At 52.5% G+C, this 22,920-nt stretch overlaps 2 protein-coding genes across 9 annotated transcripts in view; one reads left to right on the top strand and one right to left on the bottom strand.

The window, feature by feature from the left end:
• Positions 1-15,358, bottom strand: part of RTKN (rhotekin) — a 16,652-nt gene extending 1,294 nt beyond the window's left edge. For 3 of the 7 annotated variants that reach the window (XM_069071899.1, XM_069071934.1, XM_069071944.1), the window contains exons 1-11: positions 14,769-15,358; positions 6,434-6,633; positions 4,431-4,492; positions 4,188-4,241; positions 3,934-4,051; positions 3,491-3,712; positions 3,016-3,110; positions 2,795-2,901; positions 2,370-2,480; positions 775-943; positions 356-460 (exon numbers count right to left, since the gene is read on the bottom strand). In XM_069071899.1, coding sequence (XP_068928000.1) covers positions 356-460; positions 775-943; positions 2,370-2,480; positions 2,795-2,901; positions 3,016-3,110; positions 3,491-3,712; positions 3,934-4,051; positions 4,188-4,241; positions 4,431-4,492; positions 6,434-6,633; positions 14,769-14,879 — 1,354 coding nt within the window. In that variant the 5' untranslated portion in view covers positions 14,880-15,358. Of the gene's footprint in view, positions 1-355; positions 461-774; positions 944-2,369; positions 2,481-2,794; positions 2,902-3,015; positions 3,111-3,490; positions 3,713-3,933; positions 4,052-4,187; positions 4,242-4,430; positions 4,493-6,433; positions 6,634-9,811; positions 10,098-12,050; positions 12,406-12,841; positions 12,968-14,768 lie in introns of those variants that run through there. The other 4 variants (XM_069071906.1, XM_069071953.1, XM_069071914.1 and 1 more) reach the window with 3 other exon arrangements.
• Positions 15,359-17,547: 2,189 nt separating this feature from the next.
• LOC138149092 (INO80 complex subunit B-like) lies at positions 17,548-22,917 on the top strand. Of its 2 annotated transcripts, XM_069071965.1 has the most exons (6): positions 17,548-17,799; positions 18,210-18,411; positions 19,292-19,410; positions 19,499-19,668; positions 19,774-20,959; positions 21,527-21,663. In XM_069071965.1, exons 1-5 carry the CDS (start codon positions 17,742-17,744, stop codon positions 20,308-20,310), a joined length of 1,086 nt encoding a protein of 361 aa, XP_068928066.1. In that variant the 5' UTR covers positions 17,548-17,741; the 3' UTR covers positions 20,311-20,959; positions 21,527-21,663. The 2 variants fall into 2 exon arrangements, with proteins under 2 accessions (XP_068928066.1, XP_068928077.1); XM_069071976.1 differs by lacking the exons at positions 17,548-17,799; positions 18,210-18,411; positions 19,292-19,410; positions 19,499-19,668 and adding exons at positions 21,920-22,126; positions 22,243-22,917 and having other exon boundaries at positions 20,387-20,959; positions 21,597-21,699.
• Positions 22,918-22,920: the final 3 nt, after the last annotated feature.

The raw sequence follows: 22,920 nt of genomic DNA, 5'->3' as shown, positions 1-22,920 counted from the left end.
GTGGAGGAGGGGAGTGGGTCTGAGGGGAGGGTGAGAGGTGACAGTGGAGGAAGGGAGGGTGAGAGGTGATAGTGGGTGAGGGGAGTGGGTCTGATGGGAGGGTGAGAGGTTATAGTGGAGAAGGGGAGTGGGTCTCCTGAGAGCAGGTTAAAGGCAGGGGGAGGTAGGTGGCTCTAAGAACAGGACAGAGCTGGAGGTGAATGAGTGAGAAGAGAGTGGGCCAGACAGGAAGGAGAAGTGAGCTGGATAGTGTTTCTGCTCAAAGATGACGCACCCAAGCCTGGGACCCTTCTCCATGTGCCTGCCTCCACCCTGTGGGCCTCCCTTCTGTTCCCATGCATGGAGTCTCCCTTACCCATCTCATGGTAGAGCGAGCCTTGCTTGGCCAGCGCAGGGGGTGGCTTGCGTGGAGGAGGGACTTCTATCTTCATGAGCTCATCACAACATTGCTTCCATTGGCCTATAGGAGGGGAATAAGGGGGCAGGCCACGATGGGTCCTCTGGGTGCCTAGACTTCACCCTGGCTTCTTTCTCCAATAAACCATCCCTCTCAATCACTGGTCAGATACAGGTATCATCCTAATAATACCCTGCCAGTCTGTCCTCCAGTCTTGGATGCGGAATACTGTAGCCCTGTGGGACCTGTCTCACCTGTCCCCAACCCATAAGACCCCCCAGAAGTACTATGGACCATGAAAGCTCTTATGGAGCCTCCTAGGAGCACCACAGGCCCTGCTCCCCACTGCAGCCCAAGAGCACCCTATACCCACTTACTCATGTCAAAAAAGAGCTGCCACAGGGCCTCCATCCAGCGCTGTAGGGCCCCCCGGCTTTCCATCTGCAATGTGTGGGTCACTTCATCCCCCCCATACCGGTTACTGATGCTGAGGGTCAAGGGTCCCCCCAGGTTCTGGTCCCGCTCCCCAGCCCGGACCCGAGTCTCCTGGGGAAAGGGAAGAGGTTCCAATCCAGCCTGCATGCCAGAGGCCCTCCTCCCCATTCCCTCTTTTTCAGGTGATCCCCATGGAGGGCCCCTACAAGTGGAGACATAATCAGCTACTAGCCCATCTATCTCTGACCAGAAGTCTGTGACCCTAAGGCCAGACAGGATCAGAGACTAAGGGAAGACAATGTGACAGGAAACTTACATGACTGACAAGGACAAAATAATTTAGGGACTGAGATCTACAGCTGGACCATGGCAAATAAGTCCAACCCCCTTCCAATCCTTCATTTTACAGATAAGGAAACTGAGGCCCAAGTTTCACAAAAAGAAAATGAGAGGCCAAAGGCAGAGCTGAATAAAGTCAAACATAGGGAAAAACAGAGGGCAGGGTGGGAGACAGAGCCACTGAACTGAAAAGAATATCTTCTAAGGTTCTAAAACCTAGGGTCCCTGACCTTGTTTTTAAAAAATATATTAGAAAAAAAAATATGTATTGTGACAGTATTTTAATATAACTGGTTTACTTTGTCATCCTACATGCTTTATTTTTTGCAGTAGAATGATATTCTGAGAAAGGGCCAATAGATTTCACTAGACAGCCAAAAGGGACCATGACTTAAAACAGCTCAGGAACCCCCATTCTGAAAGAAGGGAGGAAAACCTGAGAGAAGAGTAAGACTAGACCAAGAGACAGAGTAAGGTTGAGTGCTAAAGACTGACAGAGAGAGAGAGAGGAACAAAGGAGGAGGGGGGGAAGGAGAGAGGGAGAGACAGAAAAGGAGGAGAGGGGAGAGAGAGATGGAGACAAGGGAGAAAAGGAGGGGGAGGGAGAGAGGAAGAGACAGACAAAAGAGGACAGAGACCTCTAAATAGAAGAGGAAGGTCATAGGACCTGAAGTCATTTTAGAGATGAAGAAGCAGGGGGTGGCTAGTTGGCACAGGGAATAGAGTACCAGTCCTGGAGTCAGGAGGACCTGAGTTCAAATGTGGCCTCAGACACTTAACACTTACTAGCTGTGTGACCTTGGGCAAGTCACTTAGCCCCAATTGCCCCTCCAAAAAGCAAAAAAAAAAAAAAAAGATGAAGAAGCTGAGGCCTAGGGACCCAGTAATGACCAAATCATACAGTAGAAGTCTCAGGTGGGATCTGAGGCCAGAGGAGCCTGGCACATGGCAAACAATGAGCATCTCTGAGAGGCTCCATTTCTGGGAGCTGTTTTGCTGTTTTGAGTGGAAGCAGGTCAAGCTCCCTGTGATCTGGGGGCCAAGACTGTGAAATTTTCATCCTTAAGGTCTATATGAGTAGGAGCCACCTCTCTATCCAAGGTCCAGTTCTGAAGTTGGAAAGGGGGTCCTCCCATGTTCTGCAGAGGATCCTCCCCGGTCCCCCTCGGCTTAGGGGTACCTGAGCTGGCATCGTCACCTTGTTGATTGCAATGGTGAACAATGGATCTTCCTGAGTGTCGGTTTCCCCAGGATGTCGATAACAGAAAAGGTTTGTTCCTTTCAGGATGCCGTGTACCTGGCCCCAGCTCTACAGGCCAGGGTAAACAAGCCAAGGTTAGAAGTCACCTTCTACCACCACCCTCCTCCCCATCCCACCTTGCCCTGATGCCTTTCAGTAACAGTGTGTCTCACTTATGCCTGAATTTCAGGTGATGACTGATTCCCCCACTTATCTACTTCTGATCCCACAGACCCTGTTCTGACACCCCCGATCCTCTTTTCCAGCCTTTCTTCCTTAGAACAATTCTCTTCTGCACATTTCCTTTTTGTCTCTCAGTTCCTCTATACAACCGTGTCTTCTCTCCTTCTCCCCGCCCCACCTTGGTCCCTCCCTGCCCTCACCTGCACCCTGAGGGTGCCACTCATGACAGGCTGGGTCATGCAGAGGGGCTGAGCCGCCAGGCGACAACACACACTGCCATAGAGGGGCAACCACGCTGGGCTCTCCTCTAGAGAGAACAGAAGGATGTTGTTGGGGAAGGGGAGGAGAGGACCCTTTAACTAGGCCCCTCTTCTCTCCGTCCAGAAATAGGTTTCACCCCCATCCACCCTCACTCACTCACCATTACTAGTGAGGGTGAGGTCATGGGTCCGGAAGCCATCTTGTACTGCAGCCAGAGTCAGGGTGGTCTGGGCCAGGAGGTGGTATCGGGGACCCCTGTGGGAGGCACAAAGAAACAGATTGGAGTGAGAATGGAGAATAGCCAGTAGGGAAGTGTTATAAGGCAGGAGGAGTCAAATGACCACATGGTGAAGCGATTGTCCTTTCTCCTTGTCATTGAGGGCTTTCTGAGGCATCTCTTCCTTCATGAGAAATCCCACTCCAGGGTCGCCAACCTCCAAGGCCTCTTGAAACCACTCTTGCTATATTAATCACTTAGATACATCCTGGCCAATACACATATTCCTACGTGGTTATCTGACTCCCCACATCAGTGTTCTTTGGTGGTATGCCCCTCCCCTCCTCTTCCACAATAGCTCAGGGAGAAGCTCAGAAATCACTGGAGAGAGCTGTGGGGCCCAGAGAGAATGTCTTACCCCACAGCTGGAGTGGGGAGCAGGATGGGACTGGCCACACTGCCACTCCCTGAGCCCCCAGCACTGTCCAGCGAAGCCCGAACACGCCTTCCCGAGGATCGGCCCAGAGAATTACTGAGCTTGGTGGCCAGTCTCCTGGGGGCCCCGGCCAGGGCTCCCTCCTCTTCTACACAGGCCCCATAGAGCTCCAACCGCAACTCAAAGTCTGGTCCTGCCTCAGTACTGCAGAAGGTGGGGTTGAGATGAGAAAGGGCTCTGGAGGGAGTCCAGGGAAACCCCAGGAGAGTTGTGGGGGAGAAGGAGGAGTCTAGGGGGCCAGGATTTTATCTTCCATATCCTGCCTTTCCTCAGAGACATACCCTGGGTACCTCTCCCAAGGATCAGGTTTGGGTTGGAGAGTAGGGAAGGATGGGGGGGGGGGGGGGGGGCGGTTAAGAACTCACAAAAGAACACTGCTCTGAAAGGAGATGTCTGTTAGCGTCCTGTCTACCAGGACCATCTCTGTGTCCTGGATGTTCCCCCCCAGCTGCAGCAGCAGGAATACAGCCCATCGATGTAGGTCTGAAGGTAGAAAAACCAGGAGTCAAATAGGAATGAACAGACATTTCTAGGTACTTCCATCAACAGAGCGGACAGAGGCCCTTGAAGACTTTACCCAGCCCACTCCAAGGAAAAGATTGCAGTCTATGAGACTTACCTCCTTTGTTCTTGAAATATTCTGTGTCCTTCCACATGAGGGGGATTCGGATATCTAGAGAAAGGAACCTAGTATGGGTTGAGACAGCAGGGGAAGAAGGGAGGTGCCCAAGAGAAAATATATTCATCTTGGATGATATTCTTTAGCCTTAGGGACAGAGACTGTGTGTAGGGATAGTCATGAAAGGGGATGCCAGGAAGGGGTTGGATAAAGGTCCATGAAGATGAACCAGAGGTTCCTTACCAGAGATACAAATTGTGCCTCGACATGGAGAGCGTTCATCGGGGCGCCCAGTGTCTGAAGGCCTTGGGTGCAGGGGAGGAAATAAGCATGTTATCATAGTGAAAACACCTCTCCTTTTCCCCCTCCAAACTCTGGCCAGAAACACAGGGATTATGGACCCCCCTGATACCCAGCACTCCCTCCCGTGCCAGGATAATGCCTTACTGACATGGCAGACATTAAGGGCCACCAAAGCATAAAGCACAAGGAGCTGGATGGCCCCTAGGAATTTTTGTACAGTGGTCAGTCAATATGTGCTCATTAACCCCATGATTAGTGCCAGTGATATGCTCCCACCTCTGTATACACACATGGTTACAGAGTTATGTATAAACTCATACACATTCCCTGGCTAAGATGCCTTGCGAAAATAATCTTGCTTTATTGGGCCCCTTCTTCCATGGTAGAAAAGAGTGCTGAATTCAGGAGTAAGCAAGATCTCATTTTGAATCCTGCTCTCTGACACTAGCTATAGGACCAGAAGCAAGCCACCCAGCTTCAGAGACTCAGTTTCCCCATCTGTACAATGGGGATGATAATATACATCATACCTACACCACAGGAGTGTCATGAGTCTCGAGTGGGAAGTTTCCAAACTCGAAATCGTTTTATAAATATCAGTTTTTTTTTCTTATTCATCAACTAACATTGCCCATCTCCTCCCTCACCACCTACATCCCCTTAACCCTTCCCTTTTATATGTATATTACATCTATGAGGGAGGGGGGGCAGTTGGAAAGGAAGAGCTTAGAGAAACACAGCAGGAAAATAAGGAGCTCCTAGAGGGCTGATTGATAGGAAAAGCACTGAAGCCTATTTTCGATGACCTTCCATTGTATTCCAAGGCACTGTGGTGCTCGGGGTTGGCAGTTAGAACTTCCAATGGACTTGGGTAGGAATCCTGGCCCTAAAATTTACTACCTCTGAGACCTGGGGAGACCTTCTCCTTCCTCAGTTGCTTCATTTTTAAAATTAGAGAATTGAACTAGGTCCCTTTCAGGTCAAAATCCCACAATGATCCCTATGCCAACTTCTCCCTTAGCCTTCATACCAGGTAACTAGTACCTTTTTTCCATGTGCTTTGGCTAATCAGTTTCCTACTATAGTGATCTAAACTCTAAGGCTTTTCATTCAAATTTTACCAACTAGGGTTACAGATTTAAAGTCAGAAAGGACATTTGGCCACTTTATAAAATGGGAAACTGAGCTAGTCACCACAGCTGGTAGGCCTCTCAGGTGGGATTTGAACTCTAGTCTCCCCCTCAAGCCCAGTCCTCTATCCACAGTGCCATGATGCCTCTCATACAGAAAGTGCTGTGCAAGGACCCAGTCTCTTTCAAGCCCTGTGTCTGTAGTCTTCAATTCGGAGCAGCTTTGTGTCTCTCTAATATTGGCCCCTAAATCTTTGACAACTCAGATAGCCTCTCCACTAAACCCCTTACAATTCTGGTTATTCCCATAGGTCCCAAAGCTGGAAGTGCTTCTGAAAGCCTGCCATCTTCCCTTCTGGCAGTCACCCACTTTAACATTCTTGTCAAGAGCTGGTGGGAATACTACCAGCCTCTTTGCTTAGCCCATATACAACACCATGGGAATTGTGTTCTATGTTCAGGGTTGCTCTGGATGAACTGGTGGGGAATCCTGTCTTATAATGTCACAGTCAATGAGCAAACCAGTTTGTGATGCCTGATGTGGTCCTGGGTACAGGGCTGCTCAGACATCACAGTCCAGGCATTCCAGAGGGGTCCCTCCATGGATTCTGGAGCTCCTAAACACCAAAACTCTCCTTGCAGCCTAATCCTAGCTACGGTAGCCTATCCCCTTCAGTCCCCTTTGTCAATTGGGCATCATGGGACACCCAGCTGACACCATGTATTGGTTAGATGCCTCCTTGGCTCCAGATGGTCCTTATGTAGTACAAGAGCCCCTCCCGCTTGCCTCCTCCTCTGCTTCCCCCTGCTTACCGCCTTGCTGTTCTCCCCAGCACCTGGGCCTCCTTCCGCCGCTGAAGTTCCCCCATGTAGCTGAGGATGCGGCTGCTGCACACCAGCAAGCTCTTGGTGGCCTCGAGGGCTTGTTCCCGTTGGGAGCAGGCAGCCAGCAGCTTGCAGGCTCCTTCTCTCATCCGGATCTCATGGTCCAGCTTCCGCTGCAGCTCTGTATCCTTAGGGAAGAGAAATAACTAGTAGGGCTGAAGAGGCAGGATTCCCCCACTCTTCCCCCTAATACTGGTGTCAAGGAAGGCCCTGGGAGAAACTGAGTTAAATAAAAAATGAACTATCATTATGACCTCCTAAATGAGTTGATCTGCCTCCTCTTTCTTCCCGCCCCAATCTATCCTAAACACACTGCCAGAGTTAGGGTGTTAATCTATTACTCTGATCTTCCTAAAGCACGAAGAGAGGCCTCCCCTTGCTTAAAAAAATCTCCAGTAGGGGCGGCTAGGTGATGCAGTGAGTAAAGCGCCAGCCCCGAAATCAGGAAGACCCGAGTTCGGTTCCAGCCTCAGACACTGAACACCCACACAAAAACACTAGCTGTGTAACCTTGGGCAAGTTACTTAACCCCAATTGCCCTCCAAAAGGCAAAAAAAAAAAATGTCCAGTAGCATCCCATTGCTTATAGCATTCAAAGCCTTCCACAATCTATTAATGTCATGTTCTGGCCTACCTTCCTAATTCTGCCTATTGAATTTCTATTAAACCTTTATGGTGCTGCCTCATTCCAAGGCCACATGCTGTGCTGAGATCCTCAGGCAGAAGTGATCTTTGAGTACTCCTCTGATGCACACATCACACACTGCCTTTATCCCAAGGATGGACACACCTTATCTCCCCCTCTCAGACAGTAAGACTTTGGAGAGAAGGGAATAGACTGTGTCTTATTTATCTTTGAATCTTCAAGCCTTAATATTATATTGCATAGGCTAGGTACCCAACCACACACAGATGGTGTTGAATGGATGAAAAACTGATTCAGGGTTAGTGGGGTACTAGAGGAGTCACCAAGTGACATGCCCTTTTCATCTGCTTAGGGCAGCTAGGTGGTACAGCAGCCTGAGAGCTGGGCCAGGAGTCAGGAAGCCCTGAATTCAAATCTGGCACCAGACACTTAATATAGCTGTGTGACTTTGGGCAAGTCACTTAACCCTGTGTGCCTCTGTTTCCTCATCTGTAAAATGAGTTGGAGAAGGAAATATCGAACCACTCTAGTATCTCTGCCAAGAAAACCCCAAATCGGGTCACGACAGAGACTGAAATGACTAAACTTTCATCTGCTTACACTCCAACTGGGGAGCTGAACCCACTGAAAAGATCATGAGGATTGCCACAAGCAACACATGCTATCCTGTAACAGAAAGAAGATTTAAGAGTTGCAAGGTGCTGGACCCAGAGGGGGAATCTCCTACTTTAAAAACCTTATGAGAGGGAGGGTCTGAAATTTTGAGAGGATCCCTAAAATATGCTGGGGGCCAGGGAAAGGAAGGGGAAAAAGTAGGAAGGGGAACTACAGACCTCTGTGGCCCATTTGACCTACAGGTCAGTATGAACCTAGAACTTTAGGGCAAGAAGACTCATCTACCCTGAGCCTAGTTCTATATTCAGAAGAATAGAAGAGAATCTTAGTTAAATTCATCTCAGGAAGTAAAAGCAGAAAAACCATAGATCTTTTGATTGAGCTAGAGAGCAGGAAAAACAGTTCTGAGGTAGTACCTCACGCCTATTATATTGGTTAATAGGGACAGAAAAAGAAAATGACAAATAGTGGAGGGGATGTGGGAAAGATGGGGCATTAATGCATTGTTGGTGGAGTTGTGAACTTATTCATCCATTCTGTAGAGCAATTTGGAACTATGCCCAAAGGGCTATAAAACCATGCATACCCTTTGACCCAGCAATACCACTACTAGGTCTGTATCCCAAAGAGATTTAAAAAAAAAAAAAGGGAAAGGACTTATATATACAAAAAAAATTGAGAGTGAGGCAATATCAATGAAAGGAATATAGGAGGGTCAGGGAGAGAAGGCAGGAAGCTTGGTTAGAGGAATCTACCCACTTTATAGATGAGGACATTGAAGCTCAGGTAATAAGCAGGATGATTCATCCATCCAGCAAAGCAACTACTATGTACAACTCACTGCACTGAGGTGCTATGGGACTATAAAAACACAGAAAGTGTGGTTTCTGTTCTTCTGAAACTCACTGGGGAGATCCAGACACACATAACTACAACAGAAGGCATGTCATAGGTTTGTTAGAGAAGTATCAAAAGCCACATAAGAATTTGGAGGTAATCAAAAGCCTGCTGCTAATTGGCTTAATCTGGCAAGTTTTTATACAGGAAGAACTATTTCAGCTGGGCCTTGAAGAATGGTTAGAATTTTGGGAGGAAGACAGAGATCAGTTTCCTGGTGAAGGAACTTTGTGGACATGAAAAAACAGAGTCTGGTTTGCCTGGACCAAGACTTTTCTATAAGGGAGTAGTGGCAGAATGCCGCATGTGAGGACCTTGTATGCCTTTATCCCATAGCCAGAGGGGAACCATTAATGCTTGGTTTGGGGATTTTGAGCTTATGTTACTGAACTAAGTACACTACCCCAGGATGTTGAGTGCAGGTCTGAGTCGATGAGCAAGTCCAAATAATATCCCCAAATATATTCACCCCCCACCTCTCCTCTCATGCTACCCTCATTACCTAGCTCCATCTAATACTGCTCTCCAGACCCAAAATTTTAGGGGGGCTTCTACTGGAAGAGAAGGGTTCTCCCCCTGTGGAGTTCCTTGACTTCTACCCCAATCTCTTCCCTCACATCAATCCCATCCCCTACATACTCCAAGCTCATTTATGGGCCTCATGCCCCCCCACCTTATCTTCCCAACTTCAGCTTCTTTTATTTAGACCAAGACAATTTTTTTTTCCTCCCCTGAGTCCCCTACCTACTGATTCCCCCCAACCCCCTTCAACCACATTGTCTCTATCTGGAGCTCTCCCTTTTCATTCATCTCCAAATAAAGTACCTTTCCAGTCCTCTTCCAGGGAAACCTGGGGAGCCAGCTCCCCCCAAGTCTATCGGGATTTACCCATGTGTCATTGTTAGCTGCCTGCCTGCCCTGGGTTTGGCCATGCTGGGTGCTCTGCAGTGGCTGACTATGCAGGGATATGTGGGCGTGTGGAAAGAGAACAGGATTCCCTTTGTACATACGACAAGGGGTTATTCTCAGGGCCTCTCTCCTATGCCCCTCGTCCTTAGGCACAGACCACAAGACCCTAGATGGAAGGGGTGGGCGGCGAGGCTCAGGACTCTCCCTCCCGGAATGTCTCTCCCTCGGGCATCACTTACTCGTCCTTCCTCGGCTCCATCCATTCCGCTGCCGGCTCTGGCCCCCGGACTCTGAGTGGCCGGGCCAGGGCCAGGGCCAGTGCGGAGCTAGCTAACGGGGGCTGCAGGCTGGAGGGCCGGCACCCGGCCAGCTCAGCAAGGCTCGGCCGGAATGCTCCCGCGTCCTCCCCACGCCTCCAGAGCTCAGGAGCTCCGGTGACATCAGCTCCAAACCGACGCGAGAGCAGCCGCGGCGGGGGAGGCCAGGGTAGCAGGGACATGTGTCCTGCCTTATACTTCTCCCAAGCCACAGAGCCACCATCCCGGGGTCTCGGCCGTCCCCTCCTCAAATGCAGCAGCCCCCACCCACAGCATTAGGCCAACAGTCCAAGCCCCGCCCCACCCCACCATGGCCACGCCCTGGAGCTCTAACCCCCCAAACCCCCCATCTCCATCCTGGCTAGGGGAACTTGGTACTCCGTCTCAGACCCGGCACTGTGACCCACTGGGAGAAATGGAGGGAGGGCTGGAGCAATAAGCCACTAAGGCGATAGCCCCTTACCCACTGCTTGCTGCCCAATCACTCTCATCCTTAGCCTCTCCTCTATGAGCAAGTTCTACCTGTTGAGCACAAGGACTGGTGCAAAGCGGCAGTCCACAGAAGGATTAAACAAGATCCTGCCCCAGTCAGGGGAGACCTCTTCGTTCCACCTTGGAAGCTACTCATTACCTCGGAAAAAGAACTTCATGCCCCGGGCAAACAAGGAGAAAGACACCTCACAAGCTGTCCATTTGCTGTCCAGCTTTGGACCCTGAAATCGGGTTTTCCAAGGTCTACAGACCATAGCCTCAGCCCAGCATCGGAAATGACTGCTCTCCTTTGCCGCCAGTACAGCCTCCCCTCTCCTTCCTCACTCCCTGCCCCATGTGCATAAGAGAACCCAGGATTCTTGTTTTCTAATCTATATCTAGCTCCCCGTTTGGACAATGAACCAAGATTCTCAAGGGCAGTTTTCCCAGATTTTTCCCATACTCCCTGCTGTCAGTCTCCAGTGCCCCCAGCAACCTCCTGAGTTTCAGATCTGACTGCTCCCTTCGGAGTTTCTAGTACTCTTACTTTTGGTCTTCTGTTTCTTGACTCAGATTCTCATTGGGACACCCCCTACCCCCACCCCTTCAGTCGTTGTTTGACCTGGTCGATCCGTGTATAACAAAAACTTCACACAGCAACCCTGGGAGGCAGGTAATGCAGGTAGCATTATCCCATATTCCAGGAGGAGCCTGAAGCTCAAAGATCTCATTTGCTCCAAATTATAAATGGCTCAAACCCAGGTTGGTGACATACCTATATATAACTGTTCTCCCTAAGCCCCCCTCAATGCACACTAAAGTCACCTCCAGAACATCTTTTCCTGATTCATTCTACCCACTCCAGTCTCCTTGTCCAAACTTTGGGCACTTTTCACAAGCCCATCTCCACACCTTCCCATACCTTGGTGGAGATGGAGGTGCAGGAAAAAGGAGCTCTAAACCATTCAATTCAATTCAACAGCAATTTTCTTAGGCCTGGAAGATAAGCATAACTCCCACAGGACTAGATTGAAAGGGAGAGGTGCCAGCAGAGACAATGTATATGATTTCAGCCAGTCAGGAAGGAGTCTTGGATATATAGTGGGTGGAGGGGAAATGTCACTTCCAAGACTAGACTGTTTCCAGGCCTGTTCCTTCCCTTGCTTCCCTCTGTAGCCCCATCCTATGCAACCACTGGCTCTGATGCTTCTGACCACCTCCTAATCTGTCCTCTCTCAGCTAGCTTCCTAACTGTCAACTTTAGAGTTGCTCTTTCTGGAAGGAATCTCAGAGGCCATCTGACCCCAACCTCCCCTCACGTCGATGCCCTCCTTTTACAGATGAGGTAACTGAAGGCCAGGGAAGTGACATGCCCATTTTCCACTCCACGGTGCTATTTCTCCTCTTAATCCTCACCCCTCTCCTAGTTTCCAGAAAAGCCACACGCCAACATCCAACTTCCAGAATGTGTGGGGGTGGTCGGTGTGAGAAATGGCAGTGAGCAGCACAGAATGTAAGCCACATAGCTACCCTCATACAGTCTTCAAGTATACAGTCCCAAAGGGGGTCTCCTTCCCCTCTCCCTCCCCAAGCCACCCCCATCCCTGACCCCTAGCAGACTACAGCTCAGTAATACTCCAGCACATGCAGAGTGGGCATGCACCCTTCGGGTTGGGGCTGGGGGTATTACCTCTAGGCTGAGCGCCATCTGCCGGATGTACAGCATGTTCAGGTCTTCCAGGATGTGCAATCTGTCCTGCATCTCTGTGGCCCTCAGCTCTGCCCTGAAGCAGCCCTGATTCCTCCCTTCAACCCCCTAACTCTCTCGAGTCAGGCCCTTTAGGCTGCCACGACAAACTTTCTCCACTGTTGCTGACACCGCCCCAGGCGGGAGCAAGGGATGGAGGGAGGGGAAGGGAAAGGAAGGTGGGAGGGGAGAAGGGAGGGTCTGGAGAACTGACTGAGGGGAGGGGGGCTAGTGGCAGAGGGGGCCCCTAGGCAGACTTGAGAATCCAGTTTGGGTCTGATGGCAGCTGCTTCCCCAGCTGTGGAAGAGAAAGGGCCTTTCATTCCCTCCCTAGCCCCCGCCCACATCACTGGCCCAGTGGACAGAGGGCCAATGTGTACATGGATGGGGGTGAGGGGTTGTGTGATGGCATTGAGGGGGGAGGCAGAATGGGGATATTTTGTGGAGGGGGGGGTCAAGCAGTATTTGGCTGCAGGTTTCACATGGTTGTTAAGGGTTCCCAAGGAGGAGATGAGGAAAGTTGGAGGCTTCCAACTGGGAACCTGGCTCTGGTTCAGCTTTTTAGTGGGGAGGAAGGATGGATGTGTGGAGAAAGTGAGGCAGCTATGAGCCCGGGAAGTGGAAACGGGTGAGTCGCAGAGAACGACCCATCCACTCCAAAGTGCCCCTCCCATGCTCTTCTGTGCCCCGCCTCGGTCCAGCCCAGTCCAACCCAGCCCAGCCTCCCCAGTTACCTCACTCTTTTCCAGCAAAGAGAGGGGGCTAGGTGGGCAGGGCCTGCATGCAGCTCTTCCCCCCCGGTACACATAGTCCCTTCTCTGGGCCCCTTCCCTTCCAGACAGGAAACCAGCCCCATTCCCCCGCCAGCTGCAGCTCTTGCCCCCCTCCCACTGGAGCACACAGTGACCCACAAGGTCACAGCAACCCAGGCCCCGCCCTATCATCATCTCGGGCCAAGCCCAGCCCCTCTCTCTTGGTCCAGAGTGTCCTCTAGCCTAGGACTGTGTTCCCAAACTCTGCAGCCTAGCCCAGGCTGGCAGTTTTCTTCATTTCCAGCTCCGCCCTCAAATTCATGCCCCACCTCTTGGATCGAAGTTCAGGGTGGCCTCAACTGGTAGGAGGGGACAGCCTTTTCCTTCCACAACTTAAAAAGTTTTACCCCAATAAACACCTCAGTAACTCCTAGGCCTGAGGATTCTGACTCTCGGGTCTACCGAGTCTCGGGGGTGACCCTTTGTGTACCGAATCTGGGGGTGGCATTTCAGAGTAGTCAGCCCAGACCTTCCCAGCCCTTCCCTTCCCGGAGGCAGCTGTGCAGAGGGAGAAGAGTAGGTGAGGAGAGAGAGCAATGAATAGGGCCTTTGTTCCCAGGGGGAGGAAAATAGCTGAGTTCCAACCGGAATCTCAGCTGGGGGAGAATGAGGGGGTGGGCAGGTGGAGACATTATATGTAACCCTTTTCAGGTCTGGAGGGAGACAGAAGCCAGATACTAGATAGGAAAAATACGACATCTTTATTTTCCCTAACCTGTGGTTTCCTTGTAAGCCTATGCATTTTATTTTATGCATTTTAAAACATTCCCAGAAGGGTGTCTTAAGGGTTTGCCGAAATCATAAAACAAAAAAAGGTTAAGAACCCCTGATTTAGTACAAGGACCTTGTTAATGCTTGGTTAGGAAAATGAGACCTAAAGAGATGAAATTACTTGACCAACATCACACAGGCATCCAAATCTGGTTAAACACAGCTCCTCTAAACTGACTACTATTTCACCACACTACAAAACTTTCTGAGGGAAAAGCACTGGCCCTAGAGGGTTGGAGACCTCTTCTAAGGATTTTTCCCTCTTTACCACTTTCCTTCTTTACCCACAAACACACACCCCGTGAAAGACAATCCCCATTCCCCTCCAATCTCTCTCCATACATATTACATATGCATGTAATTGTGTGTGTGGAGAGAGAGAGAGAGAACTCTCTTTCAGATACGCATCCCAGATAATGACTTAGACATTTAGGGACATCCCTGGTCCAACTCCAATCTTAATTCCTCAGGATGAACCCCTGGAGGGAGCCTAATCATTTAGCAAAGCTGGATAGGTGGGGAGAGGAAGTGGAAAGAGACCCTTGTCTCCTCTTCTCTACCACACTAGTACCCCCACTCTTGGAGGTAGGAACTATTTACATCTCCATCTCAAGTATCTGCCAATTGTCAATTCCACCTAAATCAGTGTCCAGACCGGTGGGTAGAAAGGGCTCTCTGGGGTCCCAGAGGATTTTAAGAACTAGGCCTAAGAGGGTCGTTTTGCTGAGGAGAGGAGGTTTCAGGGGTCCTGAACATGATGGAAGGACTGCAGGTGTGTGTACCCAGATTGAGTCAAGAGAGACCAACTTCGGGGAAGTTTTGAAGTCTTAACTGGAGCGACAGAAATGGGGCTCAACTTGGATATTTTCCTGGACTGGGGCAGCCCAATCGGACACAACAGAGGCTGGGAAAAGCAGGCCAGGCCGCAGTTAGTGCCTTTCTAAGCCGACACCCTTGGTACCCTGCTTGTGGCAATTGCAAGGTCCACCCCCTGCCCCACCCCTTACAGGCGAAGAGGAGGGGGGCCAACCGTAGGAGGCGGCGAGAGACGCTGGGAGGGGTGAGGAGGGTCTCCTACCTCTGGGGTGTCGCAGAATAGACTGAGGCGAAAGCGGCCGCGTTTGAACTCCATCTCCAGGGCAGAACCCCGGGCTACAGTGACTCGGCTCCGGTGATTCCGGGAAAACATTCTTCAGTCTAACACTGGAACAGACCAGACCCTCTCCCCAGTTCTTTTGTCCCGGGCCACGTCTTTATGCTTTTTCTGTCTGGTTGACCGATTATTTTTTTGTTTTGTTTTCTGTTACCACCAAGAGTAGGGTTTCCCTAATCTCAGTTCCGGACTTCCTCTCATCTCTTCTGGGCTCCTGTCCTGTCCTGCCTGGCTTTGTCCCGTCCCTTCACGCCCAGCCACGCCTGGCCCAGCCCCCTCACCCACTCTCAAAGCCCGGGAATCTCCCAGTTACTCCACAGCCAAATTTCACCCGCCCCCTGGCCTCGGGAGGGGACACCTAGGTCACGAAAGAGGAGGAACGCTCAGTCCAGAGGTACCTGGAGGAGAGCCCCGCCCCAGATCAGACACCCGAGCCAACACCGCTTTAAGAGTGAAATTGGTTGGAGTAGCGTCCAATCTGAAATAAGGCTTGTAGTGTGTTTTGGGGACCGAGAGGGCGGGCTCCTTACCTGAGGCAAGGGCGGGGCCAAGGAGGTTCTTTAGGGCTGCTGGCTCCACCCTCTCCGCTAATTGGCAAGAGAATTTCTCGACAAGAAATGGCTTCTTCCCAGTTTCCAAGAGGTCCTGTCCTCTACCTAGGGACACCCTGGGGAGGGCTAGAGGATTGCCCAGCAGAAAGTGAACATCTGGGAAGCAACGGGTGTAGCTGAAAACTTGGCATTATAGGTGCTGTTGTGGATGTACGTACAGGTGAACGCAGGAATGAGGGGTGCATTGCTCTGATCGTGGATACCTGTGTGTAGGTGGACGGGGCAGGGTGGTGATTTATGCAAATGTCGCGTGTGAAGTAAACAATAATTTATTAAGCGCCTACTATGTGCTAAGCACCAGGGATGCAAAGATAAACAAAAACAGTCCCTGTTCTCCAAGAACTCACCCACATATGTATTCACATAAAGACAGGGGAATTGGTATGGGAAAGAAAGGACATTAGAACTCTACCTTATCGTTCTACGGCTGAGAAAACTGAGGACCCGAAACAGGAAAAGCGAAAAATCAGACAACCAGATCAACAAGCTTTAATTAAGCACCTGTTTATGTTCTAAGCTTTGTTAGGCGCCGGGGAAACAAATACAAAAATGAAACCGTCTCAACCCTCGGGAGCTCGACATGAAATTCTGGAAAGAGCCCTGGGTTGAGTCTGCACGTGAAGGATTCTTGTTTCTGTCTTTGGGTCTCAGCTTCTAGCAAAAAACAAACAAACAAAAAACACCACACCTATGCATAGGGTAGACATTTCATAAATTGTGTCCCACAAATCTGAGTGCCATCGTAAGCTGTAAAAGTGTAGCTTAGTGGCATTAATAGTTGTAAAATTCTATAGAGCAGCTAGGTGGCGCAGGCACGGGCCCTGGGTTAGGAATTCAAATGCGACCTCAGACACTGGACACAATTACTAGCCGTGTGACCTTGGGCAAGTCACTTAAACCCCAATTGCGGGGCGGCCAGTTGGCTCAGCCAGTAAGAGCACCGGCTCCAGTGTCGGGATGACCTGGATCGAATTCGGGCTCTGATATTTAGTATTGATGGGGTACCTGGGGTCTAGGTCAAACCAACTTGTAAAACCAGTCTGTGAAGTTGTAATTTGTCCTTTCCCACCTTTGAGATCTGCCCCTTCTCCCTATCCCACACTCCACCTAGGCAACGCCCTGCGACCCCTTTTGTTCTTAATCTCTTGATTTCTTCCCAGGCCTGTCCCACATCCTCCTTTATCCTTGCCTTTAGTCTCCTTAACGACCTGGCCCAAATCTTATCTAAACTTATCTATTCACACGCTCCTCTCGGTCAGCTCTGACCATTGTCTATGCATTGAGGCCCCTCCCATCAGGTCAGCCCTGACAATGGCAGCCCTACCCTTTAAAGGTAAAAGCATGTACCCCTCTCACTCGCAGGTCCCCTAAAGGACTCTTGCGTAATGGCGTAATAATAAACTTTCTCAACTCTAACTCCAAGCAAGGCTGAGCTGAATTCTTTCCAGACGCCCTTGCAGGTTTCCTGGTCTTGGGTGAGATCAGGGTTCCTGCTGAACCTATTGGGATCCCGTCCCCCCATCAGTACCACACCCAGAAATAACTGGCCCTGTAACCTTGAGCAAGTTACTTAACCCCAATTGCTTAAAAAAAAAAAACTGCCCCCTCCAAAAAGCAAAAAAAAAAAAAAGGTGTAAAATTCTAGTGTGGATTTAAAGCGGCACTAAGAAAACATCCTGTATTTGCTGATTTGGAGTACCTCTACCCCCACGTTTCCTAGCTGTGTGATCAGGTGTATGATTCAAGTTGACGTTTTTGCGTCAACTTTCTCTTCTGTAAAATGGGAATAATGACACTTGCACTTCCTATTTCACAGGCTTGGTTAATATATATGTGTGTGTGTCTGTGTCTGTCTAGTTTTTTTCAATCAGCAAAACTCTGCCTTCGGAATAAGAGTTCCTCCCCACCGCATTGAGCACAAAATCTCCCGCCCAAGGTGGCCGTAAAGAAAAGTGCTTTTCACGTCTACGGACCGTGGAGTGGGAGGGGAATGCGTGCGCGTGCGCGTGCCACAGGTGGCTCGCTGGGCCCGGAGCCGCTCCCCAGCCTCGGCCCCCCCCCGCCCCGGCTGCGGAGAGGAACCCGAGTTGGAGAGCCAAGGACCGACTCTGTTGCTCTGGGGGAGGCATTTGGGATCCGAGTCGGCCCCGCACAAAGATGGCTGACGGCTCTGGGCACGAGCGGAAGGGGAGTGATTCCATTTCCGGAAGCAGAGCTTCCGCGGGGCGGAAGGGGGTCGTTCGCGTGTGTCTCGGTCTTTTCCAGTCCTTATTAGCTACTGCTGCCCATGAGCAAGCTGTGGAGACGTGGAGGCGCCTCCGGGGCCGCCGAAGGGTCGGAACCCGGTAGGTGGTGCTGGGGGGGGCGGGGGGGGGGAGGCAGGCCCAGGGGGGAAGGGGCCCTCCTCTAACGGTTCCTGGGTCCGCAGCTGAGGGCCGGCGGAGGGTTGGGGGCGGGGGGGGTGGGGGTGGGAGCCGGAAGCGCTTCCTTCTAGGAGCCCCTACGGGTCGGGCCCTGCTAGGCTGATCCGACTGGGCCAAGTTGCGCGCGATCTCCATGGCAACGGGCACTCTTTCTTTCCCCCCCACGGCGCCTCCTTGGTTGCCATGGAGATGGCCCGTCCTACCCACAGCCCCGCATCCATCCCCTCCCCGCCCCCCAGCTCCCGAGAAGGGCTCCCCCCCATGCCTACCCAAGTTGTGTGCCCTGGGTGCTGCCCTTGGCTGGACCCCCAGCTAACGGCGCTGACCCCCAGGGGAAGAGCTAGAACTGAGTGGCCACAGCCACGGGGGCCACAAGAAGAAGCATAAGAAGCACAAGAAGAAACACAAGAAGAAGCAGCATCAGGAGGAAGGGCCCGGCCCCCCTCTTCCCAGCACTGTCTCAGGCCCTGCCCAAGCTCCAGCCCAGCTGAAGCTCAGGATCAAGTTGGGAGGCCAGGTCCTGGGCACCAAAAGGTGAGTGTGAGTGTGTGTCTCGTGTCTGGACCCTGATTTGGGGTGCCAGGGAGGGACTGGCTGGGGGTTTCCCTCCCAAGAAAGGACTCGAGTCCTAGGATGCTAGGGCAGTGCTGACCTCCCAGCACTGTGGTACTGTGTTGGAGCTATAAGTCCTTTTTGGGGGGAGGGAATTAGCTCTTAGTTTGGCAATACTGCATCGGGGTGTTGGAGATTAAGGAGTTAAGGAAAGTTAAAGAGGTCCCTCCTTATTTAGACTGAGAGGAGGGTCTGGCTGATGTTTGAGGTGAGACCACTTGTTTTTGTTCAATTGTTTCAGTCCTGTCTGGCTCTTGGTGACTCCATCTGGGGTTTTCTTGGCAAAGATACTGGAGTGGTTCGACATTTCCTTCTCCAGCTCATTTGATAGATAGGGAACTGAAGCAAACAGGGTGAAGTGACTTGCCCCAGGGTCAAACAGCTAGTAAGGGTCTGAGGCTGGATTTGAACTCATGAAGATGTTTTCCTGATTCTACAGTACTCTATCCATGGCACCAAAATGAGCCCAAGGTTACCCATGGGACTGTGGATGAGGGAGGAGACTGGGCTGGATGATGCAGTATCCATTAGAATATGGACTCCTGCTTGAAAGTGGATACTGTTTTTTCTTTTCTTTGGCTCCCTAGCACCGTGCCTGGGGAAAAGGTGCTTAATAAATGCCCATAGATTTGACTTGTTGACTTAACTTGGTATCCTGAATGTGGAGGGTTGGAGAGGAGTTCAGAAGGAGGAGGCAGGAAGGAAAGGCAGGTTTGGGTTAGACAAGAGCGGAGGGGAAAGGGAAGGACAAGGTTGGCCAGGTCTCTCACTTCAGTTCTGGGGTGGGCTCCTTCTTTGGCAGCGTTCCCACCTTCACTGTGATCCCAGAGGAGCCCCGGTCCCCTTCTCCCCTCATGGTTGTGGACAATGAAGAAGAGCCAATGGAAGGGGTCCCCATTGAGCAGTACCGAGCCTGGCTGGGTGAGATTCGGGGCTTGGGGGGATTCGCTGTGGCCCCGAAGGCTCTGCCGGAGGAGTAGCCTGTGTGACCCCTCGCTCTTGTCTCCAGACGAGGACAGTAACCTGTCCCCTTCCCCTCTCGGGGACTTGGCTGGAGGCTTGGGAGGCCGAGAAGATGAAGAAGAGCAGCGCTGGCTGGACGCCCTGGAGAAGGGGGAGCTGGACGACAATGGGGACCTGAAAAAGGAGATTAACGAGCGGCTGCTCACAGCCCGACAGGTTTGTATGTGTGTGGGGGGGGGGGGGAGGTCCTGGCCCTGGCGTGGGAGGGGCCGGCCGACCGGCTGACCGCTGACCGTCTGCCCCCTCCTCGGTGCCCCTCAGAGAGCCCTGCTGCAGAAGGCCCGCAGCCAGCCCTCGCCCATGCTTGCTTTGCCGGCGGCCACAGGCGCGCCAGCGCTCACCGAGGAGATGCTGATGAAGCGGGAGGAGCGGGCCCGGAAGAGGCGCCTGCAGGCTGCCCGCCGGGCCGAGGAGCACAAGAACCAGACCATCGAGAGGCTCACCAAGACGGCGGCCCCCAGCAACCGCGGCGGCCGAGGGGGCGCGCGTGGAGAGCGCCGCGGGGGCCGGCCGCCGGCCGCCACGCCCATGGTCCGCTACAGCAGCGGGGCCCGCGGCGCCACCCTCTCCTTCCCTGTTGGCGTGCCCACGCCGGCCCCCGCCTCGCCGCCCCCTCCGCCGCCCGGCCCTCGCCCCCGCTGCTCGGTCCCGGGCTGCCCTCACCCTCGGCGCTACGCCTGCTCGCGCACGGGCCAGCCCCTCTGCAGCCTGCAGTGCTACCGTCTCAATTTGCAGCTGCAGTTCGGGCTGCCCGAGGGCACCGGGGCCGCTCCGCCGGGCCCCCTACTGGCCACCTGAAGACTCCCGCCCCTCCCCTCGCCCTTACCCCGGCCCCGCGGCTTCTTCGTCCTTCCCAGACGTCCGCCTCGGGCTCCCCTTTTCCCCCGCCTCCCGCCCATGTTGCTGAGAGAAGCTCGGCCAATCCTTTGAGACTGATCTCCGAAAAAGCGGCCTTCTCTTGAAGTTCCGAACATTAATTGGTGGGCTTGGTTACTACGAGGCAGGACGAATGCCTTCCATTGGTTGTCGGTGCTGCCGATCATAGTCTTTGGGCTATTGCTTCTTCACTCTTTGTCTCTGGGCTCCTGTTGTCTGGGTGAATGGTGGAGACGCGGCAGCGCATTGGTCTCCCGGAAGTGCCTTAGAAGGCTGTTGCCATTGGCCGATCCTCAAAAAGCGGCTTCTGGTTGGTGACAATCTGATGCAACTCCGTTGCTGATTGGCTGAGAGGCCCCGAGGCTCGGTGGCTGTGAGTCCGGAGAGCGATGGCGGCGGTAGCAGCTATGGTCCGGGCCGGGACTATGGTGGTTTCGGCCGGGAAAGCAGTGGCAGGCTGGCCGGCAGCGGAGGTGGCAGTTCCCTGCCCGGGCCTGTAGGCAGCAGCATGGAACGGGCCGGTCCCGGGAACGGAAGCCATGAAACTTGGGGGGCTCTTCGGGTGCGGCAGGTATCGTGAAGCTAATGGCTGCTGTCGCGACAGATCAGAAACTTGTTACGATAGATGATCCCACCCTCTTCCACCTGACTCCCTACTGGAACTGAGGACACCCCGAAGTCCCCTTTTCTTTGCCCACTGGGAAACTCGGGTGTGGCCCTTCTAGCTTCTATGTCTTTTGTCACTCGTTTGGTTCCAGGACTCAGGGGAGAGTGATGGGCATTTGGGAGGCGCAGACATCCTGCCTCGAAGACTCAGTGGCTTTTGTGAGCAGTGAGCTTGTGTGCTTAGGCTCGGGCAGGGGGTGGAGGGGGCTGATTATGGGGGGAAGCTGGGGAGTCTCTGGAGCTAGGAAGTGGCCTCTTGTCTTTCCCCGGTAGGAACGAACTCCCCGTCCCTGACTGATCCTACGCTGGAGCTCCTCTCGTTGACATGATGCTCACTTATCAGGGCTGTTTCAGCTTTAATAATTAAAAGTTCTTTGCTTATGTCCCAGGAGATGTGGCTTGTGCAGTTTTTCCTTGTTGCTTAGTTTTGCTCCCCGATGACCAGAAGTCTGATCTCTGTGCTTTGTTACAGTTCTTGAAGGGTTGAGTGCCCTCCCCCACTTCCCACTGTAGTTTCCTCTGATTCCATTTCCTCCTCCTAGCTCAGGGAGCTGTGCCCCGGAGTGAACAATCAGCCCTATGTCTGTGAAAGTGGCCACTGTTGTGGAGAGACTGGCTGCTGCACCTACTACTATGAGCTTTGGTGTGAGTGTCCCAGGGAGCCTCCCATCCCCACCCCAACAAAGGATAATAGTCCTTTATTGTCCCAGGGGCAGCCTGGGATTCCATAGGGATATCTCCCCTCCTTCCTCCCCCGACCCTCCTTCACTTCTTGTCCTAGGAACATCCTTCCCAGTAACTGTAGCCTTCAGCTCTCCTGGGACCTTCCCTGAAACTTCTCATGCCTTCCCCTTAACCCCAACAGGGTTCTGGCTGCTTTGGACCATCCTCATCCTCTTTAGCTGCTGTTGTGCCTTCCGACATCGTAGAGCCAAACTTCGCCTGCAGCAGCAACAACGCCAGCGTGAGATCAACCTGTTAGCTTATCATGGAGCCTACCATGGAAGTGGCCCCAGCTCAGGAGGCTCCATGCTTGACTTACGTAAGCCACTGACTAGGTTTTCCAAAGGGGGTAAGACACTCAGGTTTCCTTATGCAACCTTATCCCTCTTGGTCTGGGCACCGACCACCTCCATTCTCCCACATATCTATTCACTCATGGCCCTGACTTATCTTTTCTGTTTTCAGGCCTTCTCTCCTCCTTCAAGCTTCCTGCCTATGAGGATGTAGCTTGCCGCCCCGGAACCCCACCTCCCCCATACAGTGTGGCCCCTGGGCCCCCGTCACCCAGCTCCAGTGACTGCACCAGCTGCTCCTGTGCCTCCAGCTGCCCCCCCTCCCCACCTGGTCCTGTAGGGGCCTCTTTCAGGACCCACCCACATGGGGTAGAATGGGAGAATGGGGCTGGGGTAGTTGCCCAAGGCCAGCCTGGGAATATAGGGGAAGGAGAGAGTCCAGCACGCCCAGATCGGTCCTGCCGCCATCGAAGGCTGACTGGGGATTCAGGAATTGAGCTATGTCCTGGTACCTGCCATGGTCTTGTTGACCAGGGTTCTGCCAAACTGGGGTGGGTAGAGCCACTCCCACTCCAGGATAGCAGTGTCTGTTCCCTAAACTCAGCCCCTGTTGATCCTGTTCCCTGTGAATTCCCAGTCTCCTCTGAAGGGCCTGGGCCTAGGCAGAGCTGTGCTCTGTGAGGACCTGGAACTTGGGCCTCTCTCAGCCAGAAAGGGGTTAGGAAACTCTGGCCCCTGGAAGAAGGGATTCTGGCTGTGGCAATTGGCATATAGGAAGAGTGGTGGTTGCCCTTCCCATACACAAACCCAACACCTCAGGTCTCCTTATTAAAGAGATTTAACTAGCTAG

The sequence above is a fragment of the Petaurus breviceps genome, unplaced genomic scaffold (genome assembly GCF_028583685.1).
Source record: "Petaurus breviceps papuanus isolate PSGF00001 unplaced genomic scaffold, PetGlider_PUasm1.0 140, whole genome shotgun sequence".
Lineage (NCBI taxonomy): Eukaryota > Metazoa > Chordata > Mammalia > Diprotodontia > Petauridae > Petaurus > Petaurus breviceps.
The sequence above is the reverse complement of the archived record's forward strand: the minus strand, read 5'-3'. Positions and strand labels throughout refer to the sequence as shown.